The 26,448-nt window shown below is 50.6% G+C and overlaps 1 protein-coding gene across 1 annotated transcript; it reads right to left on the bottom strand.

Moving 5' to 3' along the window:
• Positions 1-826: 826 nt before the first annotated feature.
• On the bottom strand, positions 827-26,049 carry AR (androgen receptor). Its single transcript, XM_031554642.1, has 7 exons — positions 25,881-26,049; positions 17,189-17,305; positions 11,416-11,703; positions 7,528-7,672; positions 6,612-6,742; positions 6,302-6,459; positions 827-5,922 (listed from the first exon to the last, which is right to left on the bottom strand). The coding sequence occupies exons 1-7, from the start codon at positions 26,008-26,010 to the stop codon at positions 5,767-5,769; spliced, it is 1,125 nt and encodes a 374-aa protein (XP_031410502.1). The 5' UTR covers positions 26,011-26,049; the 3' UTR covers positions 827-5,766.
• Between the last annotated feature and the right edge of the window lie 399 nt (positions 26,050-26,448).

Here is a 26,448-nt window from a genome sequence, read left to right as displayed (position 1 = left end):
CTGCGGCTCACCCACGCTGTCCCGCTGCGGCGCGCTGAGCCTCACAGCTGCCCGCAGGCACAGGGCACGGTGACCAGGCGGCCCCGCAGTGCTGCGTTCCTGCTGTTGCCCCGTGTCAGCCTGTGCTGCGGTCAGCGGGCAGCAGGGCCGTGGGCCGGCTCGCCTCAGCCCAGACTGCTTCCGACCGCAGCCCTGTGGGGTTGCTTTTTTTTCTCCTTGTTTGTTAGGTTTTCTTTGCAGCGAGCACAAAAGCATTTCTGAACCTGAACGGCGTGGGTGCACTGAGGGGCCCGGTGGGAGCATTCTGGAGCTGCAGCCTTTGCTGTGCTGCGGTGAGCGGCCCTCGCTGCAGCTCCTCGGAGAGGCACGGGCCGTGCTGCACTTCTGTATGTTTTCTTACCTTTAACCCCGGGCCGCTGAGTATTGTTCAGCTCCCTCTGCCAGCAAACACCTTTCCATGCAGGACTGCTACCGGCCCAGCAGGCCGCTCGCTCCTGCTGCATCACCAAAGGCCCGTCCGCAGCTGCCATTGCCGTTAAGGAGCAGTCGGCTGCAGATTGCCTGACCTGGCTCCCTGGAGGCTGAGCACAGCAGCGGGTGCCTCAGGTGTGGGCAGAGCGGAGCCCGGGGGGCTCTGGGAGCACCAGCGCAGGGTAAGAGGCGGTTTCCTTTTTGTCAGGGCCGGGTTGGGTGGCTGCGGTCAGAAGGAGCGCGGTGCTGCGTGGGACGTGGGGAGCACAGGTCCATTTTATCACAAAGTGACAGAGGAATGGGGTTACAACTGGGGTTAGAATTGTTCGTAAAGATACTGAAAGCAACACCAAAGGAGGAGGACACGGGGCTTTATTAGTGCCTTGCTTTGAGAAATACATTAACCAGATGAAATTTAGTTTTAAGAGACCCAAAGAGACGTATCTGAAGAGATCAGTCAGCGATGGGTAAAAGAAATAACAGTTCAGATAATTAATAGCAAAAATCTGACTGTGAAAAACAGCCTCTGTGAATTACCAACACACAGCCTCATCCATTTTTAAATTACCCAATTATTCTTGGCATCTTCAACCCCTATTATTTGTCACACCAAGCAGCATTTCTCATGCACACAACTGAAATAAAAGCCGAATGCAGCGTACAGCAGCGCTCCCACAAACAAAATTCTGCCTTCACTGCACTTTGAACAACAACAGATCTGAAGTTACACAAGAGCGGAGTGTGGAGCAGGGGGGGCTGTGTGGGGCACAGCAGGGCTGAGGGCTCACGGGGGTCCGGGCGTGGGTTGGGGTGTTTCATTGCCCCCAGTGTAGTATAATGGGCTCTGTCTTTGTCCTGAGCCCAGGTGGGCTCCCCTGGTTGGTTACGACACAGACGGTGTCACTCAGCCCAGCACAGTGATGTCAGTATTGGGGTCACATCCTGCACTGCATCTCACGGCAGTGCGGTGTCACCACTGCCCAGCCCCAGTGGCAGCGTCTCGTGGGTCTCTGTCCTCTGTGTTCCGTGTGTTTGGGGCAGATCGCAGTTCCAATCAAGAAAAAGAAAGAAGAAAGTGAAAACAGTGACAATAGTCCAACTGATGTCTTTTTCTATAAGTAGGATTCGGCCTCAAAGACCATGAATTTGGGCAAAGTGATGGAAAAGGCAACAGTGGTGCAATGCAGCTGCACCCCTTGCAGAACGAGACGTGTGCTCTGATGGAGCTGCAGGCATCGCGGCGGGCAGAGTTGGCACTCTGCAGCACAGTCACAGCAGGAGGGGATGGGATGGAGGTGCTACAGGAGCCCCAAGCTCTGCACTACCCTCAGCACCCAGCAGTGAACCAGCAGTAGAACTGGGCCGAGTCTGTGGGTCCCCGCTCCTTTTCTTTAGGTAATCCCGTGGAGTTTCCTCCAGGACTTTCCTCAGCAATGGTGAAGCAAGCAATTGCAAAGACATTATGCTCAGTTACTGCTGTGAGCACAGCTGTGGGCTGGGAGTCCTCCCCAGGAGAAAGGCACCAGCAATGGGCTTTTTGGCTGGTTGCAAAGGGAATAAAGTGTATCAATATAGAGAACTCTTTTTATTACAGAGACAAGTTAACAAATAAACCAGCATTAAATTGCCACAGAGCACAAAACACCCGGCACAGAGAGCAGCTTATTATAAACTTACTGTGGTTTTATATTTGGTGCAGATATGTACTTTTCAAATTGTAAACGCAGGTTTTCCTGCTGTTTTCAGTAAGAATGAACAGAAGTCTCTCCTTGCTTCCTCAAAGCAGTGACCACAATGCCAGAACACAGCTGTGGGCAGCTCACAGCCCGAGCTGCTGTTCCGGAGGCCCACACCTTCCGCAGATGTGGCACTGGAGCAGCATTTCTGCAGCTTAGTGCTGAGGACGGGTTGCCCCATAGCACCATTCCCAGCACCCAGGGACAGACAGCATCAGCACCTCGGCTGTGGCTGCTCCCACCAGGCAGCAGGAATCAGAGCCATTCCAGCAGTCACTGCGTTGTAAGAACGTATTTCTACTTTGAAGTGGTGAGAAAATAGGCACAGTCCCAGGATTCTGTCCTGAAGTGCACGGATGCTTTGTGCAGCTGAAGAGAGCAGAGATAAAGGTGCTCTGCTGTCCCTCAGCTGCCACCCCGTCCCTGTTGCCCAGAGCAGTGGGAGGAGAGCTGCATGCTGACACTGGGGCCCCCAGTGTGTTGCATCCATGCCATGCAAGGATGGGCCTCGGAAACCTGGGCAGTGCAGGGCCTCAAAAAATCACCCAAAACTTCTGTTACTATTGGCACACGCTGCCTCACCACCGCATGAATACCCAAGTGCACTCGGTGTGCAGTCAGAAAGAAAGCTCATTAGCAGGAATAGAACAGCTACCTTCAGCAGTATAAATGGGGGCATGCCTGTGCATATGTACACATACGTTTAACATACAGTTTGTTATCAAAACGTCTCAGGAGAGATCCCCACGGCAGTGGCAGCTGTGTGGCTGTGGCAAACAGCACTGCCCTGACTGGAGGGTGCAAAGCCATTCTGTGTTCTAACAGAGCTCAGCTCCCCAGGACTGACCCGCTGCTGTTTGCCTACCTATGCGTGGGGCAGGATGCTCACTGCCTGGGCTTAGCTCCAAAGCTGAGCTAAGGCTCCTTTCAGCGTACAAGCAGAGGTGTCACAGCAGTGCTGGGCTGTGCTGCTGCCCTGCCGTGCACTCCTCAGCTGCACTGTGCCTTCCCAGGGAGCCCAGGGTCTGAGTTGGCCCTGCACGGGGATGGGAGCTCAGCTGGGACCCCCAGGTCAACTGCAACAGGATGAGAACGATGGTGAGATTCTCTTCGCTTTATTAAAGCAAAAATAGACAAGAAAATGCAGAAGAAAACACAAAGTACAAAGATATACAGCAGGATCTGGACTTTGGTATTTCTTGTTTTTTTGTTTTTTTTGTTTGTTTGTTTTTTCCAGTTCCTGCAGCAGCCAATGGAAATAAACCAAGAGACACTGTTAACGTCCTCCTGGCAAACACACACTCGGGTGCCGCTGCCCCGGCTCCCCATCCTCCAGCAACCCCTCCATCATCATCGCAAACAGCCAGAAAACAGGGGAAAAAACATTGCAGAAATTTACTTTGAAACAGAAGAGCTGCAGGGAACAGCTTGGGCCCCGCATAGGCACTGGGGCTCACGCTGGCAGAGCGTCCATAGCACAGAGCAGCAGGGAGCACAGAGCAGCACACAGCTGGGGGCACAGCCTGCTGCACAGCCCCGCTCCCTACGCAGCAGCAGGTGGGTGCATGCAAGTCCGTATCAAATTTCGTTTCTTCCCCCTCTCCCAGCAGAAAAATACCCAGCAGGATGCACTTAAGTAATGAAACCTTACTGACACAAGCGTACGCAAAATGTAAACCTCTCCAAAGAGGCCATTTAGACCGATTATAAACATCCTCCTGTTGATGACAGAGATCAAGGCATTACCGAGCCCATTATTCATCATTCTCTTCTGCTAACAGCCAAAAAACATTCAAGAACAGAAGAGAACACCAGCAGGGCCTTCCACTGATTCATCTGCGTGTATGAACAGATCATACCGACACCGAAGGTGCAGCAATAGAGGGCTGCTGAGCACACTGGGTCTTGCAGAATGTGCCCACCTACATGGGAGGACGTCAGGAGGAAGAGCACAAACAGAGCCACGGCCCAGAGAGGAGATCTCAACACAAATGGCTGTACAGAAAGAGCATTGGTTCAATAGTTCTGTGTCGTTTTTCTCCACCTCCTCCCTTAATGGAAACCCTATAGAACGATTGAAGAATATCTGTAACATTAAATGCTTGTTCCTGCTCACAAAAAACCCGGCTGCACCCATGGGCTTTGCCAACAGAGCTGGAGGTTATGCTCAGCTCTGAACAGGTCCCAGAAGTAGGAGAATCCACACAGCAGCCGGGAGGCTGTGCACATGGCAACCAACGGGCTGAACCCAGCTGCCTTTGCTTTTAAAGACATCTGGCACACAGCTACTTGAGGATATGAGGGGGCACGGAGCGCAGCACGTCTTTCCCTGCCCCACTCCCTGTCACATGGAGAGAGCAGCAGCAGCAGGAGCGAAGCAGTGCCTGTGCCACGTGAGCGCAGCCTGCCAGACAGACCCAGTGCAGGCTGGGGGCTGTTCAACATCCCAGACCACTGGGAGCCATCAGAATCAACCTTTGATGCGTCTCACTCTAAACGATATGCCCACATTCACCGTTTCATCACTCCATCCCCAGAAAGCTCTGTGAGCACAGGATGATGCCAACCACAGGTGGTTACTGCAGCCATCTCCCAAGGACAGGGCTAACGCCCACAGTCACCCATCCCGCAGGGCCAGGCCTGGCTGCTTCGCTTCTGGAGTTCCCACCTGCTGCCGTGGAGAGACGGCAGACAGATGAGGGAGCTGAGATGCTGGCTGTGTGGGCACCCCGTGTGAGCAGAGCGGGGGAGGGGTGCAGGCAGGGGTTTGGCTGCTGAGGGTCTGAGGTCCAAGAGGCGTCAGGCACTTGTGGAGGTGGCACAGCCATGTCTGAGCAGATCGGAACGGAGATGGGAGTGCTGGGAGCACACTGCTGAGCGGGCAGCATCCAGCTCACCTCAGGAGTGGTGCCCCGGGGGGAAAGCAGCAGCCATCAGCAATGGAGCCTTCCGGAGCCCATCCTCCCTCCAGCAGCCACGTGTGGAGCCGAGCAACATAGGGATGAGCAGCCCTGCACGGTGACTGCCGGGTGCCGTCCGGCTCTGAGGGTTCTCTCATTCATTGGGTTGCAATTCATCTCTTCCCCTCAGTTGCGCTACTGCAGAATTCAATGCATCTGCTTCCCAGCACCATAGCACACATAAGAAGTCCCAGAGGAGGCCGGTAAAGGTACCCACACCCACACTTAGAGAGTCGGCCTGTGCCTCACCTTGTTTTGGTTTACAGAAATACAAGAGCTGGTGGCACATCTCCCACTCTCCCATAGCCCTAGGGCACTAAAAGTCACTGCAGGAAATAAAGGAGTAACCACCCCCAAGTGCTGCAGACAGGGCGTCCCTGCCACCGAGCAGCCAGACCCTGGCAGGAGTTCAGTCAGAGATACCACAGGAAAGAGAGAAATTGAAAGAACCCCAGCAGGGAGGAGTTTGCTACTGCCTGCCTGGCAGCACATCATCTCTTTGGACAGGATTCCCCAAGGCACTGCAGTACAGTAGTGCAGAAACAATAGGCAGAGGTGGCTGAGATGGAGGCGATGCAACTGGGAGTCCCTCCGAAAGATCACTCCGCATGGAAGTAAATGGGTTTCACTTTTCCAGACAGAATCTTGGGAACCTGCACAGAGATGATCTCTGCCATCATTTCCGGGTAGTCCACACTCACCATATGGGCCTTAATTAAAAGATCAAATGTAAATTGATGCAGATCCTTGGCAATCTAGGAAAGAAAGAAAGTTTGTTAGGGAAAAATTCCCCACTGGGTGATTTCTGTGGGAAGGAGCAGGAGCAGCAGCAGGAGCAGCAGCAGGGCTGTGCCAGGGCTGCCCTCTGCGCATCCAGGAGCACATGGATACAGCCAGGGCAGTGTGCAGGATTGCTCCTGGAGATGAGCAGCACACAGAAGCCAATAAAAAGAACTAAAGAAGCAGCCGCAGGTACGAACATGAACACAGCATCCATGTCTACAAGGGCCGTAACGCCATTTCCCAATGCCCTTGCAGGGACAAGATCCCTCCCTGCTGCACTCCCAAATTCCCATGCTCCAATTCTCTCTGCTAACCGCTAGCTGAGCCCAGGACACCGCGCTGCTCTCTTACAGGATGCACGGAGTCCAGGACCTTGGTGAGCTGGTAAAACCGCCGAGAGCAGGAGGTGGGGTTCTTCCTCTTGCAAGCGATGATCCGATCGAGTTCCTTAATGTAATTCATGCGAAGTTCATCAAAGAGCTTCTGGTTCTTCAGGCCGTCCACTGGAACTGGAGGAACAGGGATGGGAAACAGTCAGAGTTGCCCCAGAAGAGGAAGAGAGCCACAGGAAAAGTGAAGGAGTTGTCGGCGCAGAGCATGGAGCCCTGCCCAGCTGCTCCCTGCAGCCCAGGTCTACTGAGGGGAGGACGTGAGCACTCACTAATACTGAAGAAGAGCAGAGCCTTCATGCAGAGAAACTCCTGGGGCGTGATCTGAAGCCACCCAAACTCCTGGGAGAGCTGCCGCATCCTGACGCATTGGCTGTACATTCTGGATTTGTGCATCCGGTACCTGGGAGGAGAAGGGGCACAGGGTGGAGGGTGGCTCGTGCTGTGCCCAGGGACACTGGCACATCCCTGGCACGGGACTGAGCTCTGCTTTGGGGTGCTGACAGCAACAGTCCTGAAGGTAGGAGAGGAGGGTTTTCTAAAACATGCCTGCATAACTCTGCATGGATGATGGCTACTCTGAGGATGGATGGCTACATGGCTTTGCCAGGTTTGGGTGACCCTCTGCCTTCCTGGAAGCAGCTGCAGTGACTCACCCCACTCAGTTACACAGAAGGCACACGAAGCCGAGCTCAACCCTCACACAGCAGTTGTGCTCTCACTCTGTACTTAGTTCCTGTTTGTAAGCTTTTCTGCCTTAGTGCCAATAAAACCTGCTCAACTCAAACATGACAGTGCACCAGAGGGACATCGTCAGGAGTTGGAGGAGCTCACAGCATGCATTTGTCTCTGCTTCTGCCTTCTGTAACCAACCCAGCTTGCTGGAATCAGCCCGCATCCAGGAGCCAGGCAGCACTGCCCTCACACACACACCATGGGCTGGTGCTGTTGAGGGCACAGCAAGGGAATTGAAAGAAGGCACAGGGAGACACTGCATCTCTCCTCATCATTCCTGCAGACTGCTGCAGCCCCTCTTAGCTTGGATCAGCTCCCAGGGCCTGACTGCCCAACTGCACATCCCATAACTGGGCAGTACAGCAAACCCCCTTGCCTGGTTCTCGTTTCTCACCCAGTCTGACCCAGGCAAGTCTGAAGGCAAACTTCAGACTGCTGATGTTCGGCACTTACTCATTGAAGACCAAATCTGGAGCAAAGTAAAGCATTCTGGAGTTGACGTTAGTGAAAGATCTCCAACCCATGGCAAAAATCATGAGACCCATCCAAGAATACTGGATTATTGACATCTGGTCGTCCACATGCAAATTGCGAAATCCTGTTCAAAAGAGAAACAAAACACAGCAGAGGGATGTTACACATCAGTGCTGAGCTCTGGCAGTTCCTGGAATTGTCCTCACACAGCAACAGTCAGAGGCAGAACTGAGTCCTCGTTAATCAATTACTTCTTTTCGGTGAAATTCTGGCACTCTTAGAAGTCGCTATTTTCTCATTTTGAGAAAAATTGCATGTTATCTCAAACATTAAAACAATTCCAGCACCATTGGTGTGTAATTATAATTCACAGTGCATAATTACATTCCACTGAAGCGAGCATCTGTCTCTTGCTCGGAAAGCTGTCAACTGCAAATGAGCACAAGTGATGTTTCATTGCTGCCTGTGAGTCCGTATGCTCCCCTTCCAGCTTTCCTATCGCCCTCCCAAACAGCACAGCCTGCGTGCACCAGATCCCCTCTGCCCCCAGCGGGTGCCTCCACCCCCAGGGCTCCCAGCCACCTGTGGGCAGGACTGCGATCTCCAGGAGCTGCATGCAGTGTGTTTGCAGAGCATGGGTACAGATGAGGCCGCTCAGGCAGCACAGAATCAGTCACGTTCATCTCTCAGACATATCTACGCTGGAATCTCGTATTTAATTAAGTCTTACATGCCGCAAAAAAAGCAAAAATGAACAACACCTTTTGACTTATGCAGCACGTCTGTTCAGAGATGAATTCATTGCCTACTGTTGTATTGTCACACAGAGTGACAGTGTGCTGGAATGTTCTCCTACTCCATTCTTGCTACTGTCCTTCATAACGCCTGCCCTCTCGGAGGGGCTTCAGAGGAGCTGTGCTGCTGCACCGAGATGGAGCTGCAGGAAGGAGCGCCGGCTCTGCAGCCATGAGGACAGACATTTGGTCCGTGTGCTGTACCATCATCTGCCAAAATCAACAGGCTTTGTTTTCCTCCCCTTTTAAATTGCTCTTTGAGGGAAAAATTTATCTTCTTCTCAGAGGGAATTAATAGAGCAAGAGTAAGCAGGGAGGGACCTCTCTGGGTGGTTGCGTCCATATGCGGCACACTGAGCACCAGCAGCACCGATGGCCCAAAGAGCCCTGCAGGCTGCAGTTCTTACCCACTCAGACTGGTTTTCCCCTAAGCACTGCATTATCGACTCCCGATCTATCTGTTGGATCTCTGTCCCTCCCTGGAAGCCTGCTGTCTGTGGGCATGGCAGATGATGTATGGCCAGCATCACTGCTAAAGGAAAACACAAACCATGGCCATGATACATCACTAAGTTTCAGGTACGGCATAGCTGAAGAGACACGTGTTGATATCTTCTGCAGAGAGCAATCGCTATAAAAGTAGCATTACCTTTATGGACGATTGGAAAGAGATGAAAGCATAATCTTTTTCTTGTGAATAACCATAAAGTAGCAAATCTAAGAAGTTCTTTATCTTCTCTCTTGATATACAGCATTGTGTCAGAATTACTTCTCCCTAAGAGATCAACAATTGAGCACCTCATATGTTTCCCTAAAGCAGCGTTTCTATAAAAATAAATGCTCATTTGTTACCTTGGAAATGTGATAGTCCAGAGAATGAAAAAGCACACACAAGCCATTGCATCCTCACAGTTACAGAATGGGTTAAAGACAGGGCAAGGCAGCAGATTTGAAGCAGAAAAGCAAGCGAGGGATGGGCTGCGATACCCAAAAGGCCCCACCTGACACAGCAGGCACACCGAAATTTGCAACATCTGCAACAAGCAGCAGTACTCGCAACGGCAGCGTGACCCCGGCCAGGAGCACCTTCCTGCTGCTCCCCGCAGAGCAGTTCCTTCTTTACAGAATGCTTTCCCAGCTCCTTTGGGAACGAATTAAGGCTTCCCACTTGCAGCCAGTCAAAATGATTTTTAAACCAATGCAATCGAGTGTCGATCTGAATTAACAGTAACATCTTAGCAACATTTCTATATACATACAGTGAAGGGAAAACCGGGATTTAACCAGAGCTTGAATTCTGTGTTCCAGAAGCTTTCTTGGCAAGATGTGCTTAGTTAACTTTTCTAACGAAAGCAGAGTTTGGTTCTGCCTGACATGGCAGGCATGGCTCAGAAACACTCCTACTCGTGGCAGTCTTATCTCTGATACTCCAGGATATTAAAACTTCACTGAAAGCAGTGCAACAACACCTTGGACCTATTAACTGCCCCAGGAACACGGGTTCAGGGTGAGATGCAAGGTTAATTCTCATCCATTTACCAATGCTGTGACACCAGGCCGATGCTGCCCGGCAGGAGATGCCACTGCCCTCCACCCCAGCACAGCACTCACTGTGCTCACACTTCTGCCGGGCACAGGGCTGCTCTGTAGGGGCACCAGAGCCGCTCTCATCAGCGCTGTGCCAAGCAGGCAGCAGAGGCAGAGGCAGTGTCACCCCCAGACCCCCGGCCCCTCTCTGCCAGCTATGCTCATTACAGGCTTGTAGCCTCCCAGCAGACCTAGTGCAAGTTCTTCTGTTTTGCTAAAACCACCACCATCCCACTGGTTTAAATTGGCTGGATTCTATTTTCATTATTCCTGCACTGCATTCTCCACCTGCACTGCTTCCAGCACATCACCGTCCTTTGTGCCCATTGGCATCAGGCTGCCCCGCCAGCCTGCAGACTCCAGGGCAGAGAGCACCTCTGCTGCATCAGGCCACAGACAGCTTCAGGAACTTCTGGCCAGCAGATCATCCCTGGCTACCTGACCGGATGCTACTGGCTGTGGAGTGGTGGGGAGCTCTGCTGGCTGCCCGCACGGTCACCCACAACTACCAGAGCCACCAACCACTCCTTGTTCATGGACGACCTCCCCGCAGAACAGCCAGAGCGTGGCAAGAGCAAAGGAGCCGCATAACCATAGCCTGGAGCACAGAACAGCAACAATGCCATCCTTGTTTGCTCCTTCCCCGGAAAATATCAAGACTAATATCGTGACTAAGTGGCAAACTTGCTGTAATTACTGCTGAGCTCTGGTGTTGGCATGTGTCACAGAACCACCAGGACAAAGCTGTGGATAACAGATCAGCAGTGCCTCAGCTTGGGGTCAGTGAAGCTGATAGGAATGGCAGCAGTGAGCTGCTGGGGCACCGTGCACTGGGGCACCCAGGGGTGCTGTCAGCAGTTTTAGGAGAACAGCCAGTGCCTGGTGTGAGCAGCGAGAACATCCCCACACACAGCACAGCTGTGCAGAGCTCTGATGGGGGCCAAGGGCACCACGGCCCCACAGCAGTCCCAGTGCCTGCAGATAGGGCCATGGCCATTCCCAGCACCCACAGAACATGATGTGCAGGTGCTTATCTTTTGTTCAGAGAAGAATTCTGCAGGTTTGGTTCAAACAGCCCTCGAAGTGGAGCAAAACCACTGCAGTGAGAATGGAAAGAAAGCAGGACTCTGAGACTCTAATTAAATGCGTCCCTTCACATGCACTGGGAAGATGGTGCATGCCCGTGTGATGCCACGTGCCAGGGCACTGCCAGCACAGACAGAACCCAAAGGCCTGAGCGCCTTTACTCTCTGTCACACCTTGGCCACATTTCCCATGGATCAGGCACCAAAAGACAAACCTGGCGTTGCTGCAATCTGGCTTACAGGGAAGTAACAGGGACAGACCCCTCATGGGAGCACTCCCCAGGGAACGTGGCTGTGCAGTACGGGTTGCAGACCACCCCTGTGAGCCCCCCATTGAGACACAGCGAACGGGCTGTTAGGATGGTGGCAGGGCTGGGATCTGATCTGGGATCTGTCCTCACCTGGCAAAGCCTTTGCCCACTTAACAACGTAGACCAGCTGCCTCTCCCCAAGCTCATTCAGGCTGCTCAGCAGGTTGGAGAAGGAATCTGGCTGGCTGTTGTCGTGGCCGGCACACACCACAGCAGGCTCGATGGCTTCCAGCACATTGAGGAAAATGGGCTGGCACTCAAAGCCGTTGACATGTGTCATCACCATCTTAGGAGCTTGCTCCTCCGTGGGGCTGGACGAGCTGGCTGCCTCGGCTTCGTCTTGTGTCTTCAGGCTGCCCAGCTTCTTCAGCTTGCGGGCTGTGGAAAGGACAAACTTTAGCACAACACTTAGAAAAACTTGAGGTCTCCTGGCTTCCAGTTCCACCGGTTTTGCAAACAGCAGAAGTGAGAGTGATGAGCCGTAGCAATGCACACAGTGTGGGCAGTCTGGGGAGAGCAGAGCATCACAGGCAGCATGTATGGACAAAGGGAAGTACACACTGCACAGAGAAAACCGTTTGTTCATTAATCTTACATGGGAAAAACAAGCATCATTACATCCTCAGCCGCAACCAGTCTCACATTAACTCCTAGTTAGAAATGGAGAAGAAGAACAGGGAAAAGAGAAGTGGATTGACTCAAGTGGGGATCCCATCAGTCAGCACCAAAAGGAATTCCATGCAGTGAGCCCATGGGGTCGGGGCTGCAGGCAGCAGATGGATGTGTCTGTGACAAAGTGCTCCGGTTGTGGTGCGCCGGCTCTGAACTACATGTGCTGCTCTGCTATAGGATCCCCCGGGAGCTCCAGACCTCCAAGTTCTTGGAGTGTTAGCAGCTACCTAACCCAGTGTCTGCAGGACAGTGCTCAGCACAGCCTGCTGAAAGGAACAGCTTTCATACTTCACTGACCACAAAAAGCCCTAATTAATTAGAGGGGGAAAAAAAAGCTGATCGCTTAATTCAAGCAGAGAATATAACATCCAACCAATTGTCCTCGGGGTTTTGGCTCCCACATTACATGATACTTATCTCAAATTTCCTTTCAGCTGTAATTAGAAAAATAAGCAGCGGAACATAAAAATGTCAGCTGAGGGAGCGACTCTGTAAATCAGCTCAGAACGCTGATCTGTAAGGAACGGCCTTTGGATGATCTGCCGTGATTAAGGCAGGCTGCTCTGCAGAAAAAGGAGAGGAAAACTAATAAAATTAAAAGAGGGCAATGGGAAAGCAAGGCTGCAATTTGGCGTTACGTACTTCAGTGTGTGTTTGCATGGGGCTCTGGGGCACCTCCATCCACTGCAGCAGAGCCGCCCAACGGCCGCACCGCCTGCGGCAGTGGGGTGATGGGGAACACAGACGTGGGATTAAGGAAACAAAACCAACCAAACCCCATCTTCCGAAGGCAAACAAGAAGTGCCAATAAGGGCCTGGGAACCTATAAAGCCAAACCAATGCTGTATGGAACACGTGCACATCCCAGTCTAAAAATTGCAATTGTTTCCTTTTTTTTCTTAAATATTTTCAATTGAATTGCAGTAAGAAAAGAGCACACAAATAATAGTGCAGGCTCAGAGACTGCAGTCATAAACTAGAAGAGGGGACAGACAGCAGTGAAGTCAGATAATAACTATTCCAAATGGAGGAACCTTATGTTTGTGTACTGCAGAGCTCTTATTCCACAGGGAGCTGAATTGCTGTTAGCAGATGGAGAAAGGCTCAGAGTTATGATGCAGGCAGACATCTGCGGCCTTCAGTAGGATGTTCTGGGTTGGGAACTATGAGTTGTCCTCCAAAACTCAGCCCCTGACACGGCCCTGCTGGAATCTTCACATTTATTTTAAATCTGAAAATGCTGAGATGTGGGCAGGTACCCAACCTAACACAGCTGTTTGTGCACAGACTGCCCCAGTGCCACCTCCCCTGAGCAGGAGCCGTCCCAGTGGTAGCTGCTATGCAGTAGCTGCTAGGAACAAGAATTGAAAACAGAGGAAATGCAAGAACACAGAAAATAGCTGCCTCTTCCAGAGCATCTCTGAAATATTCTGAGAGCATTACGAACATCTGATTTGGGATTTCTCTCTCCTAATTTTAGACATCTCCAGTGCTCATTAGCACTTTTACTCCCTTGGTAACTGTGCAGCAACAGATACCCAGATTTGATTTCCTCTTTAAGGACATCTGTTCTCTTACACCTCTGTCCCAGGACAAGCCAAGGCAGGCAGAAACCTGCGCTGTCCTTCCCTACACACAGTGTGATGCTCTGGGGTTTCCTAGTGGGCACACCCAGCTCAGAAGCCTCAGCTCACTATCGTTATCAGCTCAGAGAGTCACCCATGCAGCACATCTGAGGTTCTGCTTTATTCTTTCACTTATAAAGCACGTTATGAATTTGAGAGGAAGGAAAAAAACAACCCTTGGATGACTATAATTATATAGTATCACAATAAAGCATTAGTCGTTGCAAAACGACAAGGGAGTCCTTTATATAGCAATTAAGGAAGTTACACACCTTTTAATGAAGCGAACTTGGCCAGCTCTCAGCCAGGACTTGCTGGAGAATTGGCTGAGGAGCTCTGCATCACCAGCACTCATTCTCACGAGCGCTGGGCCAGGGGGCACAGTGCCTTTCCCCAGGCAGCTCCTGGAGGTCTCGGCAGCTCCAGGCACCGCTATCCAACTTCAGCTTTGGGCAGAACGGCAGCAACCAACACAGATCTCATCAAAACCCCATCCTGTCAACCCTACCACTATTCCTTCTGACACACAGTTTTAAATTTGGATAATTTTAGTTGATAATTCCAATAGCATTGGCATAGTAGACCCACATAAGAGATCTGACTCAGGCTGGACCACATTAATTTAAAAAAAAAACAACAAGCCAACTAAAATGATATAAAGTCAATATGTTACTGCTGAGATCACTTTGAATCACCCACGTGATACATCTCAAAAATAATTACGAATATTGAAATGACACCAAACAGGTCTGCCCTTATGAGGCTCTTAGCCCCTCTAGTGCATATTTAGATTCATTCCAAAAAGAAAATGAAACATTTCTGCTAATTATAGGGCAATGCAAAGATGGGAACATAACAATGAACCTTAAGGACCGATCACCGAGCAGGTCTGCTGACAAGCTCTGGTCTGCTTCCCAGGTACCCGAGGCACCAGAGAAACAAGCCGTAATCGAAGCACATGGGGCAGCATCCTGCACTCCCCAGAAAGCTGATGGAGAAACACGAAGCTGAGCAACACTACAGCTCAGCAGCTGCAGGACTAATGAGGTCCCCATTCACATGAAGGAGAAAATATCGACCTGGGGAGCACCTTACCACTGCTCTCATCAGTGGTGCTGCTGACACTGGGAAACTGGTGTTTGCAATACAACAAGATGATGGCAAAACTTCAAAAGGCACATAAATAATAAAAATTAGGCAATATTCTCTGGCATAGAAACATAATGAATGTTATCTAGATAGCTGTGAAGAAGGCTAAGGGGTTATTAAGTCACAGCCAAAGAAACCCACTGCAGGGGGCAGAAATTCAATAAAAGGTGGTTTTTCAGTCAGACGAACAAACCTGTAATAAAAGAATCCAGTTGCTGTAAATGCAGAACAGCTGAGATGAAAAATCTGGAACGTTTGTCACAATGATGAGTGTAAGTAACCACCACAACAGCCTGCAAAACGTGCATCTCCACTGTGCCAGTGATGCTTGCAGTAAGATTCGATGTTTGTAGGCAGGAGCTTCATTTTGGCAGTGGTAACCGGAGCTGAATTGGGACTAAGTACAGGTCTGACTCACGCCTCGGGCTTCCACAGGGTACCAGCATGTCTCACAGCAGCCTCCAGCCCTGCAGTTGATGACTGGTAGCAGTGTGGGAGCTCTGCCCAGGATGGGAGCAGCACAGAGCGCAGCGCTGGGACCACAGAGCCACGCAGCAGCAATGCTGGGAACAGGAGCAGCCCAGGGCCTCCCACAGCACGGCTGAGATGTGCCAGCATCCCATGGGCAGGAGGACCTTACAGCCGAGTGCTGCTGCCCCTACAGCAGCACAGACTGGGTTGTGCAGGACACGGGCATCCACGTGCCTGCATGTGCAGCAGTGCTGTTCCTGTGCGCTCGGGCAGGAGCAAAGCTGCACATCTGTGCAGGTACCTGAAACTGCAGCACAGAGAGGCGCTGGAGAGAGAGAGAGAGAGAGAGAGCCATGCACCACGAGGACTGAGCTAACGAGGCTGGCACCAGCACTGCTTTGGTGGTTTTTTGGTTTCTTTTGGCTTTTTCGTCTCTCATTGGCTTTACAGAGTTGATTGAAAGAGAAGATTCTGTTTAATGGATTTCAGCGTTCAGGTCAGGGTGATCCCAATCAATAATGAAATGCTTCAAAATATTGCCATTCTGTGCTAAAGCAGACAGCCCTAAATAAGGCATTCAGCACAACTTCCTCCCACCATTAAAATACTCCGAGCTGTGGCTCTGCTGGCCATGCCCAGCTCTATTATACCCTGCAAGTGCCTACTAATTAACAAGCAGTTAAACCCAACTGTTGAGAGCTTGGAAGCATTTCCAAATACTGTGGCTCTCTACTGTGGGAGAAATAACTGCGGGCAAACTCAGAGCAGGCATGTTTGCAACAATTGCCTTTAAACTGACATTCAAACCAAATGTAAAACAGACTGAGCAGAACAGGTCAGGGTGACCTGAAATGCTCAGGGAAAAAATTGAGGAAAAAAAAAGTGAAGGGAGGGGTTCAGTGCTCACATTGCTTCTGCAGTACGGGGAGGAAAGCAGCACTCTGCCTGCCCTGCCTACCAGGAGCTGCGCTTCCATCACTGCTTCAGATTCATTTCCCACTGCTGCCAACGCAGATGGAGCAGGTGGGCTCCTGTCTGCTGAATGTGAGCACAGAGAGCTGCAAGAGCTGTCCTGGGGAGAAATAACATTAAAGCCAGTGCTCCCTCCTGAGCTGTAGAGCAGAACTTTTCCAGTAGTAAATTCTTCACGCCGACACTGCACCCTCACAGCTCTGCGCAGTGCTGCACGCTGACTCCCCTGGCAGAGCAGGGCTGCCATCTGTGCTGAGCCTTCGTCCTCTGCATCGCTCATGTGAGCTGTGCTTCCCCTGCACTCAGCTGCCTGGGGTCTCTCCTCCCCAGCTCATTTCTTGGGGCATTTTGATTTCCATCCTCACAGCAAATGAACCCAAAGCTGAGCCATGCAGTGGCGCTGGAAACAGCACCTTGAAGTTCTGCACATTTTTGAGACAGAAAGAAAGAAAATTGAGCCCAGGACATGCTGAAACTTCTATTTGGCAACACTGACATTGCAGGCAATAAAATGGGCCTATATGCAGGAACATGAGACTCACTAGCATAACTGTTTGACATTCTAGGTTTTGGACAGAAAATGTCTGATTTTGTGCCAGTTTTGGTAGAGCTACATGATTGAGAACACAGACGAGCTACAACAACACCCATTCAAATGCTGGGACCGAATTTCTGTAAAGAAAAGCATCCCTTTCCCTACTTATGCCTGTGAAAAATTACAAAATGGGAGCGAGCCATTCAAAGAGGCTCTGGTCTGAGTGAGAACCCAATCACCCAGTTGCTGAGACATTATTTCAGATCATGAGGTTTTAAATTAAGGAAAAGAACACTTCCCAAAACTGAAACACAGACATAACGAAGTTAATGTTTAGGTAGTAGAAACATGCAGCTGTTTCCAGAAGCTCCCAATGCTCCATCAGCCTCACTCCCACATCACCGCACACCAGGAGCCAGCAGACATCATCCGTACGTACCTCCAAGAGTCATCCCTGCCTCGTAGCACTTCCGCAGGCGGCAGGATGGGCAGTTTTTCCTCCTGAACTTGTCAATGGTGCAGTCGTTCCGGCTGGCACACAGGTACTTCTGCTTACCTAGAAACACCAGAAGGAATGGCAGATGGGTGGTGGGCACCAATCAGACCAGACTCAAAAAAGAGAAATGGGCTCTCGTTGTCTCAGTATCACTCAGCATCCACTGGGCTCTCATTGCAGACGACAGCAACGCTGCTTTTCCACCTCAGTGCTGCGATGCTTCACTCAGAACCGCCTCTCCTTTCTCACAGCTCTGCAGCCCAGAGCTTGGCAGCAGCACATGGTGCCCAGAGATGGCCTCCTAGGCTGCAGGGAAAGCTCTCAGCCAGCACAGTGAGCACAGCCATTCCCACAGGGCATGCTGCCTACACGCAGAGTGCTGCCACCAGTGAGCTTCGAGCAGCTGGCACTGCCTTCTGGCCAGAGGAAGAAACAGAGAAAGGAAAGAAAGTGACCACGTCAGTGCCGACTTCTCAAGTCACCCCAGAAAACTGCTGGTGGAATAGGAAAAAAACCACATTTCTTCAGCTGCTGCTACAGAAGGGGTTCACTGCCAGATACGCGCTTGGTATAGAAATGCCACCACGCATCTTTACGTGCACTTTTCAGAGGTTGTCCTTTAGAGGAGGAAAGTCACTCTTGCGGTGTGCAGCACGGTAGAAGTACGTAACGCTATAATGTGATGGAAAGTACAGTGATAATAGCAGGACAGCAAAGGCTTTGGCTGTGGTAAATAAAGACAAATCCAAGCACAGCACTCGGGGACACAGAAATGAAGGGCAAAAGCTGCTTAGCTTTGGAAGGCCTCAGGTAGGCAGGGATCTCCAGCAAGATACCCTCACCTCCACTGCCAACCCTTAAATGAGGGCTGGGAAGGGGTGGATCCTGGCTCCATCCCTCCTGGTCACTCAGCAGCACTGCACACACCTGAGCTCCCCTGGATTGGCCCTGCCTTCCCACCAGGTGCTCCATCATTGCATCAGGCCATTAGCATTGCCACTACCAATTAATTAATAAATAACAGTTAAGTCCTAATGAAGCGTAACTAATAAAGATAGTTTGGTTTGCACATCTTTCATCTCTTGCTTGGCTCTTTGCTTCAATGACAGCAGCTTTCCCTCCAACAAGCCTTCAGAATGCTGCAGGTGACCATGGAGCTGCTCAAGCACTGCTGCACATCTCTGCAGTGTGCAGAATTGAGTCCCTGGAAAGCAGCTCCCTCTCCGCTCACAATTCCCTTCGCAGTGCTGTTTGGGGATGCTGCCCACTCCTGCTAATTGGGCTGGCTGCCTGCAGCTTACAGACTGGTACTGGGGAGCTCATAGCATCAGGAGCTGCTGTCCCAAAGCTCTGCTGCTGTGGGTCTCGCCGTGTTGGCACCAATAACTGTATCCTATAGACTGCATTTGCAGCCATCAGGAGAAAACTGGAGCCGTGTTTGCTGAGATCCTGCACAGCAGCACCTTCCAGGTGCTAAAGAGAATCAGAGGAAGCTACTTCATGCATGTATCTTAGCTTCACCTTCTCACTTGCTTAGACAGCAGCCACCAGAAATCCAGATTTCATCTCATTTTCTTCACTGCTCCATTTGCTACACGTACCAAGAAGGAACTTCCCTTCCTGACTCATAATTTGTTTTTGTATCAAGTCTGAACACGTTCACTGGATCAAGACTTGTCTGATATTCTTCATGCCATTCCAAACTCAGCTCGATGTATAATAGAGCCATATGCCTTATAGATTCTGTCAGAGCAGATTAACTGGGAAATCAGGCTATATTGGGTTTCAATGCTATTTATTGTCCTGCAAGTGTTTTTTTGTTTGTTTGTTTGTTTTTTAACACTTAAAATACTATTTCATTTCATCAAAGATTCATTGAAAGGATGAGGTTGAATAATGTAACCATTCTGACATTGCACTGATTTTGGTTCACTTATTTAATGACTCCCCACCTCCCACTCACATCTCCACAACATATGAGAAAGAGAAGAAGTGGCCAAGAGCTACACAGTACTCATAAATCTTATTGGCATCATTTGTTGCTTCACCATTGTTCTCCAGGTTCCAAGATATCATTAATTCATTTGTTTTCTGCAATCGTGGCAATGCTGGAGCCCACGGAAGTTTCCACCCCTCCTACACTGCTCATGACTCTGAAATTGCACATCTGTATCTTCTGGCTGCCACCCTCAATCTCCACCTGCAAAAGCGTACCTGCAACCAGCAATCATCACAGCATCACATGTAAGTAGTGATAAGGCCCAGTGTCACAACCACCTCCTCTCACAGTGCACGCCCACAGGGCTGTGCCCAAGGGCTGAAACAACAGCGTACAGGTGAACTTCTAAGAACTGTTCCCATTAAAAACTGATGATGCCATCCTCAGTGCCTTAGCTGTTGAGGTTGCAGAAATAATGGAGAGAGAGTGCATTACCAACAGCATGTGATACCTTGCTAAACACTCTCAGTACTGTTCTCATCAGTTCCTCCTCTTATTCCCCCGCCCTTTTGCTCATTATCAGTGCTAAGGGCACTCAGAAAGGCCTCAGAAGCAGCTTGCACAGAATCCCACAGAACACAAGCATCATCCTGCCTTTCAGCCGTTCATCGAGGACGATGAGTAATACACAACTTCAGCTGAAACTGGGTTACTTGGAGTTATTTTTATGCCATAGGAACCAGGTGCTGAGGCCATCCTCTTTCCACTTGACCTCTTTATGTGCTTGCATCAAACAAGAATGGATGCTCTACTTTTGCAGGAAGCTGATTTTGCTCTCCTTTCCCTCCAGTTTCCCTGCAGGATTCCTGTCTCACAGCAACACCCAACACTGGGAGGCTCTTTTGGCGTGTCCAACAGCCAGGGCTGGGACCTCCGGACAGAGCATGGATGCCTCATAGCTCAGCCAAGGCATGAGGCAGTGCCAGGAGCACTGCATGACCATCCTGCCTGGCTCCTTCCCCTGCCCTGTCTCGCCTCCCTAGACTAAACTACAGCATTGTTGCCACGATAACAGCTCAAAATCTTCAAGAGGTCGAGCTCCCCTTGATGAGCTGCACTTGGGCAGTACAGCAGCTGCTTGCACCCCACAAGGACACCCCAGGGCCAGGCCCCACGCTGTCCCAGGCCCCGGGCAGGGCAGCAGGCCACCAGCCCAGGGGCTTTCCTAGATGAGATGGCTGAGCAGCCCCGGCTGCCCCTCGGTGTGCTGGCCCTGCTTGCTGGCATGGTGGGGATATGGGGACGCACTGGGTGCCCACAGGCAGTGAGCCTCAGCACCTGGAGCACAAAGCACAGCACTGTGCACACTGTGAGATCTCTGCCACAGTTTTGTTTCCCTGCCAGTGGGCTCAAGGAATGCAAGATTGAAGTCCCAGTCAATATGTTGCCCAATGGTCACGGCGCAGTGTTTTTGGTGAAATGATGAGACCTGTCTGCCTGGTTCACAGAATCAGCTCTTTGGGACACATACCAATTTTCTGTTATTTGTACGCACTGAGTCTGGCACTGTTTATTTTAAGCTGTTAGCCATTAACAAAAGGGAAACAAATGGTAATGGAAAGACTGCTCACACATCTGCTTCTGCTTTGTGTGAGAATCAGCTGCTTGCCTGCCTTGTCCTAACGCCTGGGGACTTAAAGGGGTCCTTTTCCCTATCTGCAAAACCTGGGAGCCTGGATAACTCCTGTCCCAACCATGGATAGGGTGGACATGGTTTGTAACGTGAACCCATGACCCAGCAGAGTCCACATTGTGTCACTGTCCCCCTTAAGGCAGTGCCCTGAACCCCTGCCCCTCGCCCCACCATGGGCAGCCCAGGGCTGCTGCTGCAGCACCCATGGCAGCTCCTTTTCCAGCCAGGACTGAGCAGTGTTTGCCACAGACATGAGCTGCTGTAATTAATTAATAATAAGCCACTATTAATAGACTACCTTTGCAAAGTAGTTTTCTTAATATTCACCCATATTTACCGCAATAGTGAAGAAAACCAAAGTGTCCATCGTGATGCAGCACAGACCTCCAGCTGCCCTCTCTCAGGGCTGTGATTCCAGCAGCCTGAGGAGGCCAGGAAGGTGTGCAGACTCTGCATGGGGCTGCCTGCTGGCAGAGCTAGAGGGAAGGCCTCCAGGGAGCCAAAACCAGTGGTCTACAAGTGAGAACATTCAGCAGGCAGATAGACAAGCATGGAAGCTGCAGGCATTGGCAAACTATCAGCATGTGCAGGTAACAGCTGAACTTAGGAGGCAATCCAGGGAGAAGAGGGCTGCAAGATGAGGCTAAATGACAAGCCTTAAAATCAAACAGCTCTAGGACTATGCGCAGATAAGAAGGTATCATTGAAGGTGCTTAAATCCAGCAAGAGATATTGGATTGTTGCTAAATGATGTGTAGTTGTTTGACTCCCTGGCAACAAGACAAATCCGTGATGCTCTAACTCAGGCTGACCTGAAGTCAGTCTGTCTCAAGCTCCACGCAGCGCCACGTCTGACCTCTCCTAGACCAGAGCAGAGCTGTCAGTTTGCTTCAGACTTCACACAAGCAAAGAGAAGCTGCTGGCTAGCAGACTCATGCAGAGCAGTCACCCAGTGGCACTAGTGCCGGACACCCATGGGAAGCCCTGCGCTGGGCTGCTGGGATGGCAAGGGGAGAGCAGCAGAAGTGTCAGCAGCGCCTGCGATTTCACCTTCTACCTTCTTCTCTTTCCATTGACTTTTAAGGGTAAGAATACTCAAAGGGTCATGAGAAACCAAACACTGAGACAGTAATACCATGGTGGTGTAGTTGCGGACCCAAATCCTTTGCACAATGTCACATTAGCAATGAGAGGGGATAATTGTAAAACACAGTGACAGCCTTTGAAAGCTGTTCAATTCAACTCACAGCCACCTCAAAAACTGGCAAGAAACTGTTGTTAGCTCTGATACATTTCTCTGGTCTAAGGCCAGTCCTTGGCAGGTCAACACACACACAGTGCACAAAAGGCAATGACCACAGACTGCAGAGCAGCCTGGCTCTGAGTCCTCTGGGAAATTTGCCAAATCTGATTTGGGGTTTGTTTGTTTGTTAATTTAGCTCACTGTCCCATCAAGAACGCAGCCTGTGGAGTCACAGTCCTTGTACAATTAACAAATACACAGTTAGCAGAGCGGCGTGCTTTGGCTGGTATTTTACAGGTTGTAAAACTAGAAAGATTATTATGGTGAAAAGAGATAATCAAAATAAATCACCTGTGTTGTAGGCTTGCAGAAAAAAACTCCTAAGGGAGGGATCTCCAGAAGAGATCCTTTCCCAGTGGCAGTCAGCCCTTAAATGGGGTCCAGGAGAGGTGCAGCCAGGCTCCAGTCCTTCTGGTCACACAGGTGAATCGCCTTCAGCTGTGCTCTCATGGCTGACTCAGTCCTTGCCTCAGGTGATCAATCAGTGGTTCAGGCCACGACTCAACAGTTCCCATAGAGTCCTGCAGTATCACACAGAGGCAGCTACTTCAATGGCCAAGATGGCCATGAGCCCTCCTGCAGTCCTGGGGGGATGAGGAAGGTTCTCATTTCTCAGGGATGTGAGCAGGGTATGGAAAAGTAACTCCTTTCCTGGATGGGATGGGATGGGATGGGATGGTACAGCAGGAACTCCCAAGGGAAATCCCTGGAGAAAAACTCAGTTCTGTTCTTTCTAATGGTGACTGATTTCAAAGTGTGTTGTGTTTGGAGCACTTATCTGTTTCAGGACCAAAGCCTCTGGCTCACAGAGCCATCTGAATTGTGCAGAGCGATGCCCCTCCTATTTGTGTTAGGATAAATGAAATCTGCACAGGGGTGGATGTGCCTCTTGTTCACCAAATCTTCGGTTCTGTAGAAGAAGGAGGAAGGAGGAGGAGCCCTCCATGGGCTGTGGCTGTGCCTGGCAGCAGTGGTGCAGCAGAACCTGGTGGGGCTCTGAGCCCCAACCAAAGAGTGGTGACGGACAGGGAGAGGTGAAGGTCATTTCTGACTACAGAACATGAGGCTGTCAGGACTGCAAGTGTGGAAAGTCCACATCAGAGCTGGAGAATCTGCAGCAGCGGTTTTAGAGCTTGCCTATATTTAACCTGGACAGCTTAAGAGAGGCTGTGAATCAAAGCAGCTGACAGAAAGAGACCAGGAAAATACTCTTCTCTTCTCTACTAATTCTCCCAGAATCGTTCTCAAAGAGTTGGTTGGATTCAGTGTGTTTCAGGAGGAAAACCAATGTTATAACTTCTTCTTTTAAAACTTTTTTTTCCTTTTCTAATCCCTAAGCCAGGGCATGCCCATAAAGTCTTATTAAACACCCTTGAACTACTGCAAAATAATTCCAATACTGTACTAGGCAAAGACTGTGATGAAACTATAACCTATGTATCCAGCTTTTCCCTGTTCTCTCCAAGGTGATCTCTTTGTGCTGCTCTTCAGTTCGTAGCACGCTGCTTCTCTGACCTTTCCTAACTAATGACACTAGAATCAGGAAGGAAACAAAAGCACTGGAGAAGCTTTCCAATTTGCCATTGTAAAACATCCCCAAAAGTGCCCAAAGGTTTTCAGAGATTCATTTTATGGGCTGCAAGACATAGAAACACACTGAGTAAGAGCTTTCAAAGGTACTCAGATTTAACTAGGCAACATCTGGCTGGAAAGTCACCAGCAACATTCAGTATTTATAAACAAGTCTGATTTACTGTCTATTCCCCAAAATAAAGATGCTATCCATGTATCTCAGAGTAAAATAAACTCCCTCTCTTCTTAGATCTAGTTACTCAGTAAACAAAATGCATTTACGTTGAATGTTTTGCTGAAGACCACTGGGCACAAAATAACGAGTGGTCCTGTACCTACCCTATGTCTGGGTTAAACCCAGATAAACTGCCTCCCATTACTCCTGCATAACACCTTCCTACGTCACTTCTGAAGTTGGAAATAGCCACAGAAGCAGGGAAGACGCACAGATAGGAACAAAGCTGCAAGAAGTTCTGTGGGAAGTTGCAGCCCCAGGACTGAGCCCTGCTATCCGCAGGAGCTAGGTGCCACAGCCTCCCTGTTTGTCAAGCTGTGGCTCCCTGCTCTTGCCCAGCTCCCTCACCTTCAGCTGCCATTTATCCAGGCTGTCGCTGTGCTTCCCTCTGCCACCTGAAGCCCAAGCCCAGAAGTGTGGTGCTGCCCCACAGCTGCCACCCCTCTGTTTCCCTAGCGCTGTGCCACATTTGCAAATAGGGCACTCAGCACTTGACATCTTTAAAAAGAAAGTATCCCCAGAAAAGGGGTTTATTCCATGTAGAGATATCTGCCATGTATAAAAACAACACAGAAATCTGTGGGACTCTGAAGGAACTGATGGAAGTTGCATTGAAATCAGTGGACATCCACTCCCTGATATGCAGTGGGACCACTGCCTGATAGAGGGGCCAGAGGGAAACGCTTCGGCACATGGCCCCTTGGCCAGAGGATCTTGCTCATGGAACGCCAGCTAGCAGCTCTGTGCCTGCCACAGGCCAACGCCTGCCCTTGGAACAAAAGCACTTGGCATCTGAACCTGCAAAAGGATTTCTTTTCCATTTTTATGTGCTGCAAAGAGCAGCCAGGTGCTGCTGCTGTGGGTGCCCCCGGCAGGAGGCAGCCCCCACTCCTCCCTGCAGCACACTGCGTGCAGGGGGCAGGACCCCACCTGGCACAGCCGCTGCTGGACCCCAGAGCAACCACACGCCTTAACCCTCTGCAACACCTCGAGTCTGGGAAAGCAGGAAGGGGTGCAAACGCTCTTAAAATTTCGTGATCCAAGACAGACGAGAAAGGGAACAACGACACAGTGCATGGTTTAAGAACAGTGCAAACAGGGCAGGCTGCAGCCTGCCTTCCCTGCATCCTCCGCGCAGTGCTGTGCTGTGCAGGACAGAACTCAGTGCAGGAGGAGCAGTGCTGCAGCACCTCTCCTGTTTCTTCAGGAATGTATCTGACAGAGAGCCAAGGCTCCACTTACTATAAATCAACAGTTACTTGCTGACTTAAACAAGCATCTGTTATTTACTCTGGATGCACAGCCAATCCATTTGGCCTTGCACAAAATTGGTGTAGAGACACATTTGTAAATGATTTACGTGGGAAAAATGCCAACCATTATCTATTAATGCGATTGGACAGCCTATTTTGGCAATAGGATGCGAGTGTCCTCTGCAGTTCCAAGGAGCCACTCCCAGCACGGGTGATGGAGGAAGGGAAACAGGGCTCCACGCAAAGTGCAAAATGGCTTGGTTACTTTCTGAGAGCAATCCGTGAAATAGATTTACAGACAGATAACAACAAGGTCTGTTTAGACTCAAAGGTCTCCCTTACATTTAAGTCACTCCTAAGTTTAGGAGATCTCAGAAATCCACCACACGTCATCCCCACCACTCTCCTCTCTGCCCTCTTGGCTTGGAAGATTCGCAAATTAAGTAAGGCTGCTGATTTTTTTCAACAGAATGAAAACCAAACGATGCAGCAAACGCTTCAGCACACGTCGTTAACGACCTCCCTGCGGGTGGGGGAGCTCAGCAGCTTTCGAGTCAGGCTGCTTTCCTGGAGAAGCCCGGGGGAGGGATGGGTGGGATGGGTGGGATGCCCGCCCCTCCGCTCCGGGCGCGTTATTTACCTTCGGCCGCCCGCTTGAAGAACACTTTGCAGCTCCCGCAGGTCAGGGCTCCGTAGTGGCACCCGGACGCCTCATCGCCGCAGATCAGACACGTCTTCTGAGGTGGAAAGTAATAGTCGATGGGCAGCATGTGCTCCCGGCCAGCCTCCAGCCTGCAGAGAGAAGAGAGCAAGGACGAGGGAAGGGTCAGCCAAGGCGGTCAGGAGGAGCTACTGGTGAGCGCAGCGGATGGCACTTGGAAGAATGTTCATGGCAAAACCCCACATTTCAGTGCCACGATAAGCCAAGGGCTGCTCAGGAAGAAGGCATGAGATCACAAAGCCCAGCCTAGCTCCTAACGCACGGAACAGCACGCGGGGTTGTGACTCCTGCCTTCATCCCAGGTACATGTGTGACAGTGAATGGCAAAGTGCAGCTACTGTGACAGCACAGCCTGGGAAGGGGAGATGGCCAACACTGGCTGCTGCGCTATTGGTGTGATTTTGGCTTCTGTAAAAAGGTTTATCCATGCTCATTAAGCTAGTTGATCCAACATTGTGTCATTGTTGTCACACCGCTACGGATGAAT

This window comes from Meleagris gallopavo, chromosome 9, assembly GCF_000146605.3.
Source record: "Meleagris gallopavo isolate NT-WF06-2002-E0010 breed Aviagen turkey brand Nicholas breeding stock chromosome 9, Turkey_5.1, whole genome shotgun sequence".
Taxonomy (NCBI): domain Eukaryota; kingdom Metazoa; phylum Chordata; class Aves; order Galliformes; family Phasianidae; genus Meleagris; species Meleagris gallopavo.
The sequence above is the reverse complement of the archived record's forward strand: the minus strand, read 5'-3'. Positions and strand labels throughout refer to the sequence as shown.

Bases quoted from the DNA above. Each gene is read 5' to 3' on its own strand.
- AR (XM_031554642.1), bottom strand. From the start codon at position 26,010: ATGCTGCCCATCGACTATTACTTTCCACCTCAGAAGACGTGTCTGATC. The intron at 11,704-17,188 runs GTACGTACGGAT...TCCTTTCCACAG, and splicing joins GGCAGGGATGACTCTTGGAG to CCCGCAAGCTGAAGAAGCTG. The intron at 6,743-7,527 runs GTAAGTGCCGAA...TTCTCCTCCCAG, and splicing joins CCAGATTTGGTCTTCAATGA to GTACCGGATGCACAAATCCA.